General features: G+C 38.2%; 2 protein-coding genes across 2 annotated transcripts; both read left to right on the top strand.

Annotated features, from left to right (window-relative positions):
• The first annotated feature begins 1,555 nt into the window (after positions 1-1,555).
• Positions 1,556-3,648, top strand: LOC103401458 (cytochrome P450 81Q32-like). Its single transcript, XM_070814433.1, has 2 exons — positions 1,556-2,483; positions 2,936-3,648. Exons 1-2 carry the CDS (start codon positions 1,593-1,595, stop codon positions 3,545-3,547), a joined length of 1,503 nt encoding a protein of 500 aa, XP_070670534.1. The 5' UTR covers positions 1,556-1,592; the 3' UTR covers positions 3,548-3,648.
• Positions 3,649-6,472: 2,824 nt separating this feature from the next.
• Positions 6,473-13,192, top strand: LOC139191813 (uncharacterized). Its single transcript, XM_070812836.1, has 6 exons — positions 6,473-6,523; positions 6,643-6,734; positions 7,118-7,238; positions 11,862-12,242; positions 12,378-12,495; positions 12,717-13,192. Exons 1-6 carry the CDS (start codon positions 6,473-6,475, stop codon positions 13,190-13,192), a joined length of 1,239 nt encoding a protein of 412 aa, XP_070668937.1.
• Positions 13,193-16,243: the final 3,051 nt, after the last annotated feature.

Below are 16,243 nucleotides of genomic sequence, written 5' to 3'. Positions count from 1 at the left end.
GTTAGAGTGCTTATGTTATGATTGTGTTGGATATGTTAAAATTTAAAATTTCAATGTTTTTCATTTTTTGAAAAATAAAAAACAAAAAACAGAAACCGAACCGAAAAAAAACGAACGGAAAAAAAACCGAAAAAAAAATGAACCAAACCGAATCGAACCGAAATTTTGGTTTGGTTTCGGTTTTGGCAAAAAGCCGAACCGATTTAAACCGAACCCACCCCTAATCAGATCTACTATGCTACCTATCATTCCCTCCCCTTCTTCTCCTCCACCGCCACGTCCTACACTGCGCAGTCTCCGTTTCTAGCATTGCAGACACCGGAATCGCATGCTTCGAATCCTCCGTCAGCTCCTTCTCCTCCTCCACCGTGACCACCGCTGGAGCTGGAGAGGATGGGGATAGTGGACGAGATCGGCGCGATGTTGGAGGAGTTCGAGGCCTGACAGAAAAAAAAACATTAAAAAAGGCGTCTGACGTCAGCTGACATCAGACCCACCTCAGGCTCTCGGGCCGGTGAGAATCGACGGGCCTGGCGCTCGGGCTCCCTCGCCAGCCAATGATGGACTTCCTCCCTCGGGCAATCAAACCCTATTCCGGAGCCTGTCCCTCGAGCAAGAGCTCCCGCTGGAGCTGCTCTAATATCACGTACCACACCCTTTTATAGAGAGAGAATTTTCGCACCATCCCTTTCTCTTCTTAAAATAAATTAATATAAAACAAAATGAAAAAACTAAAATAAACTAAAATTTACGAAGGATTTAAATAAAGGAAAACTAATAAAAATGGCTTGAAAACTTTGAGTTTTAATGATAAGGACAAAATAAAGGGTAAAGTAAATAGTACCAGGTTTGACTTTTTAGTGTAAAAACGTGGTTTTTCGTTAAAGTGAACAGTACCGTGGGTTTTTCGTAAAAACTCCCTAGATAAACCGAAATTTACGGACTAAGAAAATGAGTCCATTTTATCATTATAAATAGGAAAGTTTCATTTGAACCTATCTAACTTTTTTTTGCACATAACTTATTTTTACACTCATTTTATTTTTAAATAAAATATTAATATCTCTTTAAATTTAAATTTACTACTTAAATTACACACACAAACCTAGTTCAATATGTAAATTTATCTTTAGACCCATTTGAAAATAAAAAAAATAGAAATATGTAAATCAGATTAATTGTTGTGATGGGTTGTTAATTATCCTTAGTTTAGAAAACTTAGTGATCACATAACAGATGCCAAATAGTATGCAAATGTTAGCTGGAGAGCGGGAGATGATAGACATATAGAAGTGAAAGACAGAACACTACATAAAATAAAATCGAGAACTTAGTGAAACACAAAAGAAGTTTTGATGTGCCGTGAGAAACTTCTTGTTCATTTGTACTTGGTACTGTCATTTTTTGTACTGGTGCTGTTACTTTATTAGGGTTTGATTTTTGAGTGTGAATTTATTGATAAATTTTATTGTCAAATTTATCTTGTACTTAACAATAATTATGCAATAAAATAATAAAGTATTTCATATGATTCAAATAAAAGCCCCTTAAAAATATCACTTCTTCACAACTCATTCCAACTCATTTCAACCATGGAAGACTACTTGTTCTACATATCCCTCTCCCTTATCTTCCTGTTCTTCACCTTCAAATTCCTCCTCGAGAGAAAACGACCTCAACATAACCTACCACCAAGCCCACCTTTCCTCCCAATCATCGGCCACCTCCATCTCCTTAATTTCCCAGTCCACCGAACCTTACACCGCCTCTCCCAAAAACATGGCCCCATATTCTCCCTCTGGTTCGGCTCACGCCGCGTGGTCATAGTCTCCTCCTCGTCCGCAGTTCAGGAATGCTTCACCAAAAATGACATCGTCCTAGCCAACCGCCCTCGTTTGCTCATGGGCAAGCACATAGGCTACAACTACACCACCGTAGTCGCTTCTCCATATGGCGATCACTGGCGCAACCTCCGCCGGATTAGTGCCATCGAAATCTTCTCCACTGCTCGACTCAATACATCCTCGAACATCCGAAAGGAAGAGGTCAAACACTTATTACTTAAACTCTCAAAAAACTTCCGTGATCATTTTGCAAAGGTCGAGCTCAAGTCTATGTTTTCGGAGCTGACGTTTAACAACATAATGACGATGGTGGCGGGGAAGAGGTACTACGGCAATGACGCGTCAGTTGACAAAGAGGAGGCGAGGCAATTTAGGCAGATTATGAAGGAGGCTTTTGCTCATAGTGGGGCGGCCAACCCAGCCGATTTTTTGCCCATTTTGAACTGGGTTGGGAGCGATGCGTATGAGAAGAGGGTTATGAGGTTGGCTAAGATGACCGATGCGTTTTTGCAAGGTCTCATCGATGAGCACAGGAACAAGAAGGGTAGAAATACTAGTACAATGATTGATCATTTGCTTTCTCTTCAAGAGTCACAGCCTGAGTATTACACTGATCAAATCATCAAGGGACTTATTCTGGTTAGTTCAAAATGATATCTCATGAATTTTTTTTTTTATCATAAAGTTAAATTTATTATGGCACTCAGTGAAAGTTGGCGACAGCAGTGATATTAGTCACAGTAGTATATTTGGTAGCGTATTGATTTTTGTCACGGTAGCAGATGATCGGTTTGCCAATATGACACCTGGCCACATGCATATTCACTATTTATCGCTTTCTCATTAAATTTAATTAGGTCAGTAGTCACACTTAGATGAAGCTGCAAGATGGTGACTGTTAACCATATCACAGCATTCTGAAAAGAACATCTTGGATTACAATTACAGAATGATAGTGATCATAGCTAATAAGAAAGAAATACAAAATGGCGTTATGCACTTCAATGGTATATATATTGCATTTCATTGGGGTGTGTGTGTGTTCTATTTTTCCTTGCCAAGTAAGTGGCTAACTTAAGGGCAATATTCAGGTTATGCTGTTGGCGGGTACTGATACATCAGCTGTTACATTAGAATGGGCTATGTCGAATTTGCTTAACCATCCGCGTGTGCTAAAAAAGGCTAGAGCCGAAATGGATGCTCAATTGGGTCAAGAGCACTTGGTGGAAGAACCAGATATCTCTAAACTACCATACCTGCAAAGCATTATCACTGAGACCTTTCGATTATGCCCAGCGGCGCCACTGCTAGTCCCACATCTTTCATCCGAAGACTGTACTATTGGAGGATTTGACGTGCCGCGTGACACAATAGTATTGATCAATGCATGGGCCATACACAGGGACCCAAAGTTGTGGGACGATCCTGAAAGCTTCAAGCCTGAGAGGTTCGAAAGCGGTGAGGATATGTCGCATAAGCTTATGCCATTTGGATCGGGAAGAAGGGCTTGCCCAGGAGCAGGACTCGCCCAACGTGTGGTGGGATTGACTTTAGGGTCATTGATCCAATGTTTCGAGTGGGAGAGAGTTGGTGAGGAGGAGGTTGATATGACGGAAGGTAAAGGACTCACCATGCCTAAAGCTGTGCCATTGGAGGCCATGTGTAAAGCACGCTCAATTGTAAACAAAGTAATTATATCTTAAATTATATAAATAATTTAGTATTGTATTAGCAAAAGAGGGAAGCTGCAAGACTTAGTTAATGATCTTTGTCTACTTAATTGATATACCATTCCTATTCCCCATTTCCATTTTCAACATTTCGGCTGATCCTACAATTTTCTTTGCCAGAACATTTTCCCAAACATCAATCAAAACAAATGAGTTTCAAATTAGATGTGCTTTAAGAAGAACCATTCCTGAAAGGATTACTTAAATAGTAAACAAAAAAGTTTTGATTACTGCACAATATTAAAGAATGAGAAGGAAAATATAGGCAAAAGGAAAATAAAAAATCAAGGGGGTAGCGTCACTTTATCCAAAAGAGTAGGTATATCAGCTTATCTTTACCAGATATACTCTCATAACATCTATTGGATTAATTAGACTATTTCAACCAAATGTTAAAATCTGTATGTAAGAATATGCTTAAACCCCAAAAAGTTGAAAGTCAAGCAAATAAATCACAACAATAAGGCAAACTACAAAAGCTCTATCAGAGCGCGACATAAGCTCTATATGGACGTTATGAGAGCACTAAGAGAACCTATGATCGAAGACTATAAACAGCTCTTAGTCACATAATTCAAATAAGAATAATGACATACCAGTAGAGAGCGAAGAAGACGAAACCATAGTCAACCACAGTAGTAGTCCTTCTCCTCATGGTTCAATAATTAGGTTGACACTACTACAATATTAGCTTTAGGTGGTGGATGATGGTGGCGGATATTAGAAACATCATGTCGGATAAATTATATCCGACACATCATTTAATTGATGACAAATATTAGAAAAATCATGTCGGTTATATCTGACATAAAGTTCTGGAGGATATTTATTGGCAGATATCAAAAATATCCTGTCGGTTATAACCGACAGTATTTTTTAATCCTTTTTTAAAAATATTTTTGACAAATTCTGGCGGTTTTTAAGTTCATGGTGGCGGTTATAACCGACAGAAATTGATTATTTTATTATTTTACTTTCTGACGGTTATTATTATAGTATTCTGGCGGTTATAACTGCTAGAAATAAAAATTTTATTATTTTAAAATGTTATATTGATTAAAAATAAATAAATAAACACATTTTAAAAAAAAAAATTTCACTCATGACTCTAAACTCTGATGAACCCAATTCCCACGAGCCATAAATTTTCTAAGAGAACAATAACAACATACTACAATCTGAAGCTCTATCATTTTTGTAATAAGGATTATACTCCCTCATAGGCAAGAAAGAAATACAAAGAAATTCAAACAATTTTTTTCCAATGCGTCACAAACACATTGTCCGGCACATAAACATACATGAACATCTGGTGTACTCTAGAAAAATCCAAAAACCCTAGATTCCCAAATTGAAATTAAAACCAGAACAAAGCATAAATCACACCCGAACCCAAGGCGAGAAACAAAGAAATTGAAAGCGGAGCAGAGAAATTACCAGAAGCGAAGGACGAGATGGGATGAGGGCGAGGAGGAGTGGAGGGTATCGGAGGTGGAACTACCGAGGGCTTAGGGTCTAAAGCGGAGATGAGGTAATCGGTGACGGAGGCGAGCTTGGGATTCTGGCGTTTGAGCTTGACGGTGGAGGAGGACGAGGACTACGAAGAGGTGGCACTGGCTAGGGTGGTGGTGGAGGAAATGGTGTTGGTGCAATCGGAGAGAAGGTTTGGGGCTCTCAGTCTTCTTCTGGATGGCTGATCTTCCATTTCTTTTTTCTGCTACTTCATAGGTTTTATTTTGGAAAATATTCATTACTGTCGATTAAAACCGACAGAAACATTTTTTAAAATACAAACCGACAGAAAATTTTCACCTACTATCGGTTATAACCGACATAAAAAAAAATGGCTGCCAAAATACCCCCAAAATTCCCTTCCAAAATTTTTTGTTACGATTTTAAAAAATAAAATAATAATTATTTGGTTTAATAAATAAATAAATGGGAAAATTAGGTTCACATTCTTCTTTTTGTTACTCCATTAATTAAAATCCTATTCATTTTCAATTTTTTATCAAGGTCCTTGGGTATTAATAACATCATTAATTATTTGAATAATAAAATATTTTTATTTATACATATATTCCTTTAGTGTTAAAAATGTTACAATTAGTATATTTATATTTATGGCTATATTTTTTATCATATATTTTTATTTTTAGTTTGTACCTATTTTTAATTTGCAAATATTTTTTAATTTGTACCAATTTTCTTTTCATTTTTAATTTGTACCCATATATTAGTTTCTTTTTGTGCCCATATTTTTTTAAAGTTTTATTTGTGTTTGTACCCATGTGTATACCGTCACGTGACATTATATATTTAATCAATGATAGAAAAATTACATATGGTATATTTATGTTTTATGCCTAAACTTTGTATCATATATTTATATTTTTAGTTTGTACCCACTTTTAATTTGCAACATTTTTTTTTAAATTTGTAGTATTTTCTTCTTAGTTTTATTTTGTACTCATGTATTAATTTTTTTAGCGCCTATATTTTTAAAAATTCATTTGTACTCATAATTTTAATCTTTTATATGTACTCTAATTTATTTATAATGTACCCATTCTTCTTTATTAATGTACCACTTTGTTATATGTGAAATGTACCAATTTTTTTGTCAAATGTACCAATTGTTTTGTAAAATGTGCCAATTTTGTTTGTAAAATTTACCAATTTTTTTAACACTATGGATACATTCTTTTGCTATTTATTATTTCTTATTTTTACATAGTTGTTATCCATTTATTCAATCAAAATGTTTGAATTTTTTTATTGTAACCATTTATAATCGTATTATAATGAGGGATTTTAAATTTATAAGATTATAAATCTCATAAAATATCAAACATTTAATGTCAAAACTATAAAAATATAAATATTAATAGTAATATAATGAGGTGTACAAAGTTAAGGGACCTTGATCAAACTTTGAATACTATTAAGGTTTTAATCAAAGAATGTTAAAGATTACGGACCGCATTCAAAATATCCCTAAATAAATCATATGTATTTAAATAGAATACGTTTTTAAAAATTAAATAAATAATTGTTTGTTTTAACAGATAATAACCCATATGTCACAGCCCGTCCCAGAAGTGCTTTTGACGGGAATAGGAAATGACGAGATTGCCCTTGACGTTACTAAGGTACTTAGGTACGTGTGTGTGAGACTTTATTGGTTCAAATATTATGCAAGGGTATTAGAAAATATTTTGAAAGATGGATTTTGTTATGTATGGCTAGGATGAAATTGAGGGTGTGGGTTAATCTGGACCACACAAGACCTCTCCTTCCCCCGTGCCTTCCCTGTCTCTCCCTCTCCCTCACGAACTCACGCACACACACCCATCGTACGGCACACACCCAAACCCTCCACAAACTCGACGGATCGAGGCAAATAAGGTATGTATCTTCATCCTTTTGACGTCCTGAGTTCATTGGTGCTAGTTTTAGGAAGTGAAACCTTCGATTTCACGCGGAATCCGAAACCTCCATTTTTGGGTACTGTTCATGCGAACGTAAAATGTTGTGTTTCAGGGGAATCCAAGCTTATAGCAAGCTTAGTGAGGTCCTAAGGAAGCTCGGGGACGTTCGTTTGAAGGATTTGGACGTCGGGATCTTGGGTTTCAAGGTTGGCCGAATCTTTGGTTTTTGCAAGGTGAGATTTCTTGCTTTTTAGGCCCTAAAACTAGTCCAACGTGATAGTACACTCTTAGGGCTTCAATTTGGTATAAAATACGAAGAAAATGGGTGAAAAACGAAGGAGAACAAGGAGTTTGAAAACTGGCCGGAGTTTGGCCGGAGTCCGGCAGCCGGAAAAACCAGTCCGGCGAGCCCTGCGAAGGGGATGACACGTGCTGCACGTGCTGCGCGTGGCCTGCGCGTGGACCCGTGCCACGTGTGGCGCGTGGGGGCGCGTGGCACATCAAAAAAATAATCTAAAAATATGTCGACGTTCGTGACGTCGAGTAGATCACTGTGGTATATTCATATACCCAAATTGAGCACCGTATGAGAAAGTTATTACGATTATTGGTTAGGTGCTTTAAATAACGTTTTATAGTTTTCGCATTTAGGTGAAAATGTGAATTGACGATCCGACCGTTGGATCGTCACCAAACTCTGATACGTTGTAATACGTAATATTTGAGGATTATTGGAACTTACGGATTGGGAATCCGAGTTACGGATCTTCCGGAATTGGAGTTGTAAGTTCATAAAATAAAATGTTAACCGTCACTTAGTTTTGGAAATTGACGGAGATCCGACCGTTGGATGGTAATGAAATTTCAGGATGTTGCCCTAGAGATATATTGTGGACCTCTGGAAGTTATGGATTTAAAATCTGAGTTGCAGATCTTTCGGATCGAACTGCGTAGTGATGTGTTTATATAAGTTATATTCTATCGATATGATTTCTGAGGTTGGTTTTGATTATTGTTCTAGGCGGCGATCGTCATGACGCCTGATGTGTTGTGCTAGGGAGTTATAGGGCGAACTCCAGGTGAGTGGGCAGTTTTGTTTTCGTATTACCTATATACTATTGAGTTTTCCCAGAAATTGAATTTAAATGAAAGCATGATTTAAAATGCCATGGATAGATTTATATGAAAAGTATGATTTGAAATGCCATGCATAGAAGTATATATGAAAAGCATGAATTGATATATGATGCATATATATATGTGAATTGGTGCTGTGGACGCACAGGTAAGTATCAGGTGAGTTTTATATTATTCATGTGCATTGTTGATGTGTATATTGTGGATAGCTCATAACCTGCAATCATGGTGTTAGTGCTTATATTATTCACCACACCGCACGCTCGCCTTGGATCCAAGTAGGTGGATGTCGTACAGACCAAGTGAGGGTTCCGACATGCTAGTCGTATAGATTACTAGATGTGATTCCGACTAGTGGGTGACCTTAGATTATGTGCACAGATGATTGATGAGAGAAGCACTAGAGCGTATTATTACACCATCCATGTCGTACAGACTACTTCAGGTAGTTCCGACTTATCTGCAGTGTAGTGTCGTACAGGTCATCGAGGTGACTCCGGTTGGATTGGATGTTGAGCTATGGAATTAACCGTACAGGACCAACTGCAGGGTCTCCGGTTAATTCAACTTTTCACCTGTTACATTGATGCATCATTTATTTTGTTTTCGAAATTAAAACATGGCAGACTTTCGGGTTTTAAAGAAAAATTGATGATTCGAGATTTATGAAAAGTATTATGTTATTATACTATTTTCTGGGAAAAGTATACAGGTTTTACAGTGAGGGGTTAGAATTATTTGTGGCGAAATGTTTTTGAAAAGCTTGGTTTTACTGACCCACTCAATTTTGTTTTTCGCCCCTCCAGGTTCTTGATAGCAGAGTTTTGGTGGCCACGAGGAATCCAACGGTATTCTGACAGAATTCACAAAAGTAGGACTCACCCTCGAGGGTTTCCATTTTAATAATTGTATTTTAAAAGCTTCCGAACTGTATAAATGGTTACGTCACTCTCATGTGACGGCCAGCATGCCCTCCTTCGGGACGGGGTGTGTCAGTTGGTATCAGAGCCTAGGTTTCAATCTTGGACATCTTTAGAATTTCCTAGTGTCTTCTGTCAGAACGATACCGCCTCGTAGCGAGCCACGTAGTTCGGATTAACCTAATTTCCCTGATATAGTAGTTTGGGGGGGAATTATTGCCATTATGATCCAGTCTATTATCTAAGAAACCCTTTGAGACTGGTTATAAGTTGAATTTGAATCACTTTATGGAAATTATGAACCTGAGGGAGCAGAGTGTTGGCTTACTCACTTGGAAAAGACGTTTTGGGTTATGCAAGTCAAAAGAATATTCATTCTGACAGGTGGGTCGAGACGACTACCTGGTTATGGGTTATGAATTTGTATCCTAGTGGAAACAGGAGTATTATTCGTTGTCACCGGAGGAAACAGCTGATTGAGAATTATTTAAGGAATTGTTAAAGAAAAGATTTATTCCTCCGGTATATTATGATGGTAGTAAGCAAGAGTTTGCAAAGGTGAAACAAGGAAGATGACAGCAAATGAGTATTATAGAAAGTTTTTAGACTTGCCTCGTTTCCATTTGGATATTGTTGCTAAGTTGGTTGAAGTGTTATGTTGTTTTAGGCTGGATAATAAGAAGAAGTGACGTTCTTTGGCGACCCCTATCTATTATACTGTCTATCAAGAGCTTACGAGATGTTGTTGAGGGTTGAGGACTCTGAGAACATGATCAGCGTGAGTAAAGAAGAATAAGAAAAGAATGGTGATTAGAGGAAAGACGATAAGTTTAAAGAATCGTCATATCAAGGACATCGAAAGACTCAGAGCTTCAAAAGAAGTGAAGTTAGAACTAATTCTTCCAGCTTAGGTTTAATGCCACTGGTCAGAGGCGAAGTGATAGATTTACTGGTGATCTCAGATCTTAAAGACAAGGTGACTCGAGTAAGGAAAATGTACCTTTGTGCCATAGGTACAATATTAGACACTTTGGAAAGTGTGGGGATCAGTGAATGTGTTCATGTGGACGGATGGGACATAGAGTTATGAATGGTCCCTAGAATCAGTTATTACCCAGCAGTCTTCCCTGACACCACAATATCGATCCAGCAGGTTTATGGACTTAATAGTTTGGTCAGATGGGCCGTGAGTACAGGGATATTTGATGAGTTATAAGTCCAGCCGTACATGCCACAAGAGGTGGATCCGGCGAACATATTATTTGGAAAATTGAAGAGTAAGCCGTATAGGTCATTCTAGCTGACTCCGGCTGATATATTTCTTATTATGGACGATGTTGCCAAAGAGAGTAATGTTGGAGCACGATCGAGGCGTATTTATGTATTTCTAATGAAGAACAAGATGATAATATTACACCTTCAGGGTGTCCAGTGATAGTGGAAGAAGTAGTTATGCCAGTGAATCTTATCGTGTTAGACATTGTGGATTTCGATGTGATTTTTAAGCACTGATTGGTTAGGTTATAATCTTGCCAATATGGATTATCAGAGGTTACTTTTATGGGTATGCAAAGTGGATTGAGTTAGGCCTTTATTTATGCTGTGAGAGCAAAGAGATTGTTATCGAAAAGCTGCCAAGGATACTTAACTCATAGGGTGCTAAATGATGTTGCTTCTAATGGTATGAGAGATGTAAGGCGGTTAGACATTTTCTTGATGTTTTCCCTGAGGAATTACCTGGATTGCCGTTAGGCAGAGATATGGAGTTCACTATTGATTTGTCTCCAGGCACAAATTTTATGTTAAAGATTGGTTCATGATGAGTTAAGGGAATTGAAAATTTGGTTACAGGAATTGGTTGACAAAGGTATCATTTAAAGTACATCACGTTGGGGGGAGCACCAGTTTATTGGTGAGGAAGAAAATGGACATTAAGGCTATGTTTTAATTATAAGTAATTGAATCGGGTAATGATCAAGAACCGTTATCCATTGTTGCGTATTGATGATTTATTGATCAACTTAGAGGTCTGCGTATTTCCTAAGATTGACTTAAGGTCTGGTTGTTACCGATTGAAGAGTTAATGATAACGTTCCTACGATTGTGTTCAGGACTCGTTACGGTCATTATGAGTTTTGTGATGCTATTCGAATTGACGGATTCTCCTGCTGTTTTATAAGTTGATGGATGAAGTTTTCCCAGAATATCTTGACAGGTCGTTATTGTTTTCATTGACGATACTCTGGGATACTCTAAGCCGAGAGCAGAGCATGTTAGATATTTAAGTTGATGTTACAAAGATTGAAGGAACGTTGATTGTATGCTAAGTTTAGCAAATGTCAATGTTGTATGAATCAACAACAATTATAAAATGCGTTATATATGCTTAAGGTATTCAAGCGAAATTTTAAAAGGTAGCAGCGATTGAGAATTTGGAACAACCGTGAACCGTGGCTGAAGTTTGGAATTTTCTTGGCTTAGCAGGGTGTTATAGATGGTTTGTTGAAGGTTTTAATGATGCTTCTTTGTGTGGTGTTGGATGTGTTAAAGTGGAAGTGTTAAGGTAATTGTCTATGCTCCGCGACAAATGGAAACCTCATGAGATAAATTACTCTACTCGTGATTTGGAATTAACAACTATCATCTTTGCTGGGAAGATTGGGAGACATTATCTTTATGAAGAAAAGTGTAAGATTTCTACGAATCATGAGAGTCTCCAATATCTGTTTACTCAGATGAATCTAATCTTAGGCAACGAAGATGGATTTGGTTGCTTAGTGATTATGATTGCACGACCAGGGTGATCTTGAAATTTTTGCGACCAAAGCACTTGGTAGGAAAGCTCCAGTAAGAATTGATGCTTTGTATACTTGTTATGTTTTCCTTCTTGCGGATTTGAGACCTACTGGGATGAAGCTTAAGGTAAAAGTTAAGAAGAAGTTTTATTGGCCTGGTATGAAAAGAGAAATTGCTGAGTATGCGAGTAGATGTATTATTTGCCAGCAAGTGAAGGCAGAAAGAAAGAAACCTTTTGGTCGGATGCGGCCACTTCCCGTTCCTCAGTGGAAATGGGAAAATATCACTATGGATTCTGTGTATAAGCTTCCACGTACACAGAATGGATTTGATAGCGTTTGGGTGGTTGTAGATCGGTTTACCAAGCCAGCACACTCCATTTCAGTGGGAGAAAAGTAGCCTTTGAATAAATTGGCTAAGTTGTTCATCACAAAGATTGTGAGGTATCATAGAGTTCCAGTAAATATTATCTCTGATCGAGACCCGAGATTTACTTTTAAATTCTGGGTGGCTTTTCAGGAAACTCTGGGTACACAATTACTGTATAGCATAGCTTATCATCCTCAAACTGATGGGCAATCAGAGAGGACCATTCAGACGTTGGAAGATATGTTGAGATCTTCAGTATTACAATTTGGTGATTCCTAGCATGATCGTCTGGACTTGATGGAGTTTGCTTATAATAACAGTTTTCACTCGGGCATTGGTATGTCACCATTTGAGGCACTTTATGGTAGGGCGTGTCGAACGCCATTATGTTGGTCTGAGGTTGGCGAAAGGGTGTTAGAAGGCCCAGAGATTATAGATGAGACTACTCAAAATGTTCAGGTAATTAAGTCAAACCTGAAAGCAGCCCAGGATCGACAGAAGAGTTAGCAGATCGGCATACTACTGATCGAGTGCATATAGTGGGTGATTGGGTATTTTTGAAATTGTCACTTTGGAGAGATGTGGTACGATTTGGGAAAAGAGGGAAGCTAAGTCCGAGCTACATTGGACCTTATGTGATCATTGAAAGAGTTGGTGAAGTTGCCTACCGGTTGGAGCTGCCTCCAAAGTTATCTAAGGTCCATAATGTGTTTCATGTCTCTATGCTTCGGCATTATATTTCTGATCCTTCTCATGTGATCCCTCCTCAACCGCTAGAGATTAATCCGGATTTGACTTATGATGAGGAACCAATCACAATATTGGATTGGAAGGACAAGGTTCTAAGGAACAAGACGGTGAGTTTGGTGAAGGAGTTATGGAGAAATCATTCTGTAGAGGAAGCTACTTGGGAGACGGAAGACCGGATGAGAGAGATGTACACAAGATTATTCTACGAGTATTAATTGATTTATTTGGTTATGGGAATTTCGGGGACGAAATTCTATAAGGAGGGAAGATTGTCACAGCCCGTCCCAGAAGTGCTTTTGACGGGAATAGGAAATGACGAGATTGCCCTTGACGTTACTAAGGTACTTAGGTACGTGTGTGTGAGACTTTATTGGTTCAAATATTATGCAAGGGTATTAGAAAATATTTTGAAAGATGGATTTTGTTATGTATGGCTAGGATGAAATTGAGGGTGTGGGTTAATCTGGACCACACAAGACCTCTCCTTCCCCCGTGCCTTCCCTGTCTCTCCCTCTCCCTCACGAACTCACGCACACACACCCATCGTACGGCACACACCCAAACCCTCCACAAACTCGACGGATCGAGGCAAATAAGGTATGTATCTTCATCCTTTTGACGTCCTGAGTTCATTGGTGCTAGTTTTAGGAAGTGAAACCTTCGATTTCACGCGGAATCCGAAACCTCCATTTTTGGGTACTGTTCATGCGAACGTAAAATGTTGTGTTTCAGGGGAATCCAAGCTTATAGCAAGCTTAGTGAGGTCCTAAGGAAGCTCGGGGACGTTCGTTTGAAGGATTTGGACGTCGGGATCGTGGGTTTCAAGGTTGGCCGAATCTTTGGTTTTTGCAAGGTGAGATTTCTTGCTTTTTAGGCCCTAAAACTAGTCCAACGTGATAGTACACTCTTAGGGCTTCAATTTGGTATAAAATACGAAGAAAATGGGTGAAAAACGAAGGAGAACAAGGAGTTTGAAAACTGGCCGGAGTTTGGCCGGAGTCCGGCCGCCGGAAAAACCAGTCCGGCGAGCCCTGCGAAGGGGATGACACGTGCTGCACGTGCTGCGCGTGGCCTGCGCGTGGACCCGTGCCACGTGTGGCGCGTGGGGGCGCGTGGCACATCAAAAAAATAATCTAAAAATATGTCGACGTTCGTGACGTCGAGTAGATCACTGTGGTATATTCATATACCCAAATTGAGCACCGTATGAGAAAGTTATTACGATTATTGGTTAGGTGCTTTAAATAACGTTTTATAGTTTTCGTATTTAGGTGAAAATGTGAATTGACGATCCGACCGTTGGATCGTCACCAAACTCTGATACGTTGTAATACGTAATATTTGAGGATTATTGGAACTTACGGATTGGGAATCCGAGTTACGGATCTTCCGGAATTGGAGTTGTAAGTTCATAAAATAAAATGTTAACCGTCACTTAGTTTTGGAAATTGACGGAGATCCGACCGTTGGATGGTAATGAAATTTCAGGATGTTGCCCTAGAGATATATTGTGGACCTCTGGAAGTTATGGATTTAAAATCTGAGTTGCAGATCTTTCGGATCGAACTGCGTAGTGATGTGTTTATATAAGTTATATTCTATCGATATGATTTCTGAGGTTGGTTTTGATTATTGTTCTAGGCGGCGATCGTCATGACGCCTGATGTGTTGTGCTAGGGAGTTATAGGGCGAACTCCAGGTGAGTGGGCAGTTTTGTTTTCGTATTACCTATATACTATTGAGTTTTCCCAGAAATTGAATTTAAATGAAAGCATGATTTAAAATGCCATGGATAGATTTATATGAAAAGTATGATTTGAAATGCCATGCATAGAAGTATATATGAAAAGCATGAATTGATATATGATGCATATATATATGTGAATTGGTGCTGTGGACGCACAGGTAAGTATCAGGTGAGTTTTATATTATTCATGTGCATTGTTGATGTGTATATTGTGGATAGCTCATAACCTGCAATCATGGTGTTAGTGCTTATATTATTCACCACACCGCACGCTCGCCTTGGATCCAAGTAGGTGGATGTCGTACAGACCAAGTGAGGGTTCCGACATGCTAGTCGTATAGATTACTAGATGTGATTCCGACTAGTGGGTGACCTTAGATTATGTGCACAGATGATTGATGAGAGAAGCACTAGAGCGTATTATTACACCATCCATGTCGTACAGACTACTTCAGGTAGTTCCGACTTATCTGCAGTGTAGTGTCGTACAGGTCATCGAGGTGACTCCGGTTGGATTGGATGTTGAGCTATGGAATTAACCGTACAGGACCAACTGCAGGGTCTCCGGTTAATTCAACTTTTCACCTGTTACATTGATGCATCATTTATTTTGTTTTCGAAATTAAAACATGGCAGACTTTCGGGTTTTAAAGAAAAATTGATGATTCGAGATTTATGAAAAGTATTATGTTATTATACTATTTTCTGGGAAAAGTATACAGGTTTTACAGTGAGGGGTTAGAATTATTTGTGGCGAAATGTTTTTGAAAAGCTTGGTTTTACTGACCCACTCAATTTTGTTTTTCGCCCCTCCAGGTTCTTGATAGCAGAGTTTTGGTGGCCACGAGGAATCCAACGGTATTCTGACAGAATTCACAAAAGTAGGACTCACCCTCGAGGGTTTCCATTTTAATAATTGTATTTTAAAAGCTTCCGAACTGTATAAATGGTTACGTCACTCTCATGTGACGGCCAGCATGCCCTCCTTCGGGACGGGGTGTGTCACCATATAAAATATGCGATAAAGAAACAAAAAGATAATTATACAATGAAAATGTCATCAAACAAACTAAATATTGTCTAACCAATACTTGAAAAACATAAATAAAAATTTAGCACAAATTACTTTTCTCACTTCAAAATTTAGGCAAATTTAACGGAGATATGCATTCTACAAAACTAGTTTCCATGATTTAACCGCCAAACTTGTTTGTAGATACTACAAGATCGCAAAAAAAAAAAAAAAAAATTCATAGATTAGTAACGGAACAAAAGTTTTCGATGGTTATAAACGAAAAATCACAATTTAATGTTATTTTAGCTCCGATTTAAAATATTTACATTAGTGGATACCACAAAATCTTATTTTATACTTAATAGAAGTATAATATTAACTCTGTGTTTGTTTAATCTACCGTTTTGACGCAATATGCATTCTACGAAACTTTTTTCAACGATCCAACCGTAAAACTTATTTGTACACACTCCGAGATTACATACGTAAAAAATTGTAAAAAAC

Source organism: Malus domestica, chromosome 15 (assembly GCF_042453785.1).
Source record: "Malus domestica chromosome 15, GDT2T_hap1".
Lineage (NCBI taxonomy): Eukaryota > Viridiplantae > Streptophyta > Magnoliopsida > Rosales > Rosaceae > Malus > Malus domestica.
The sequence above is the reverse complement of the archived record's forward strand: the minus strand, read 5'-3'. Positions and strand labels throughout refer to the sequence as shown.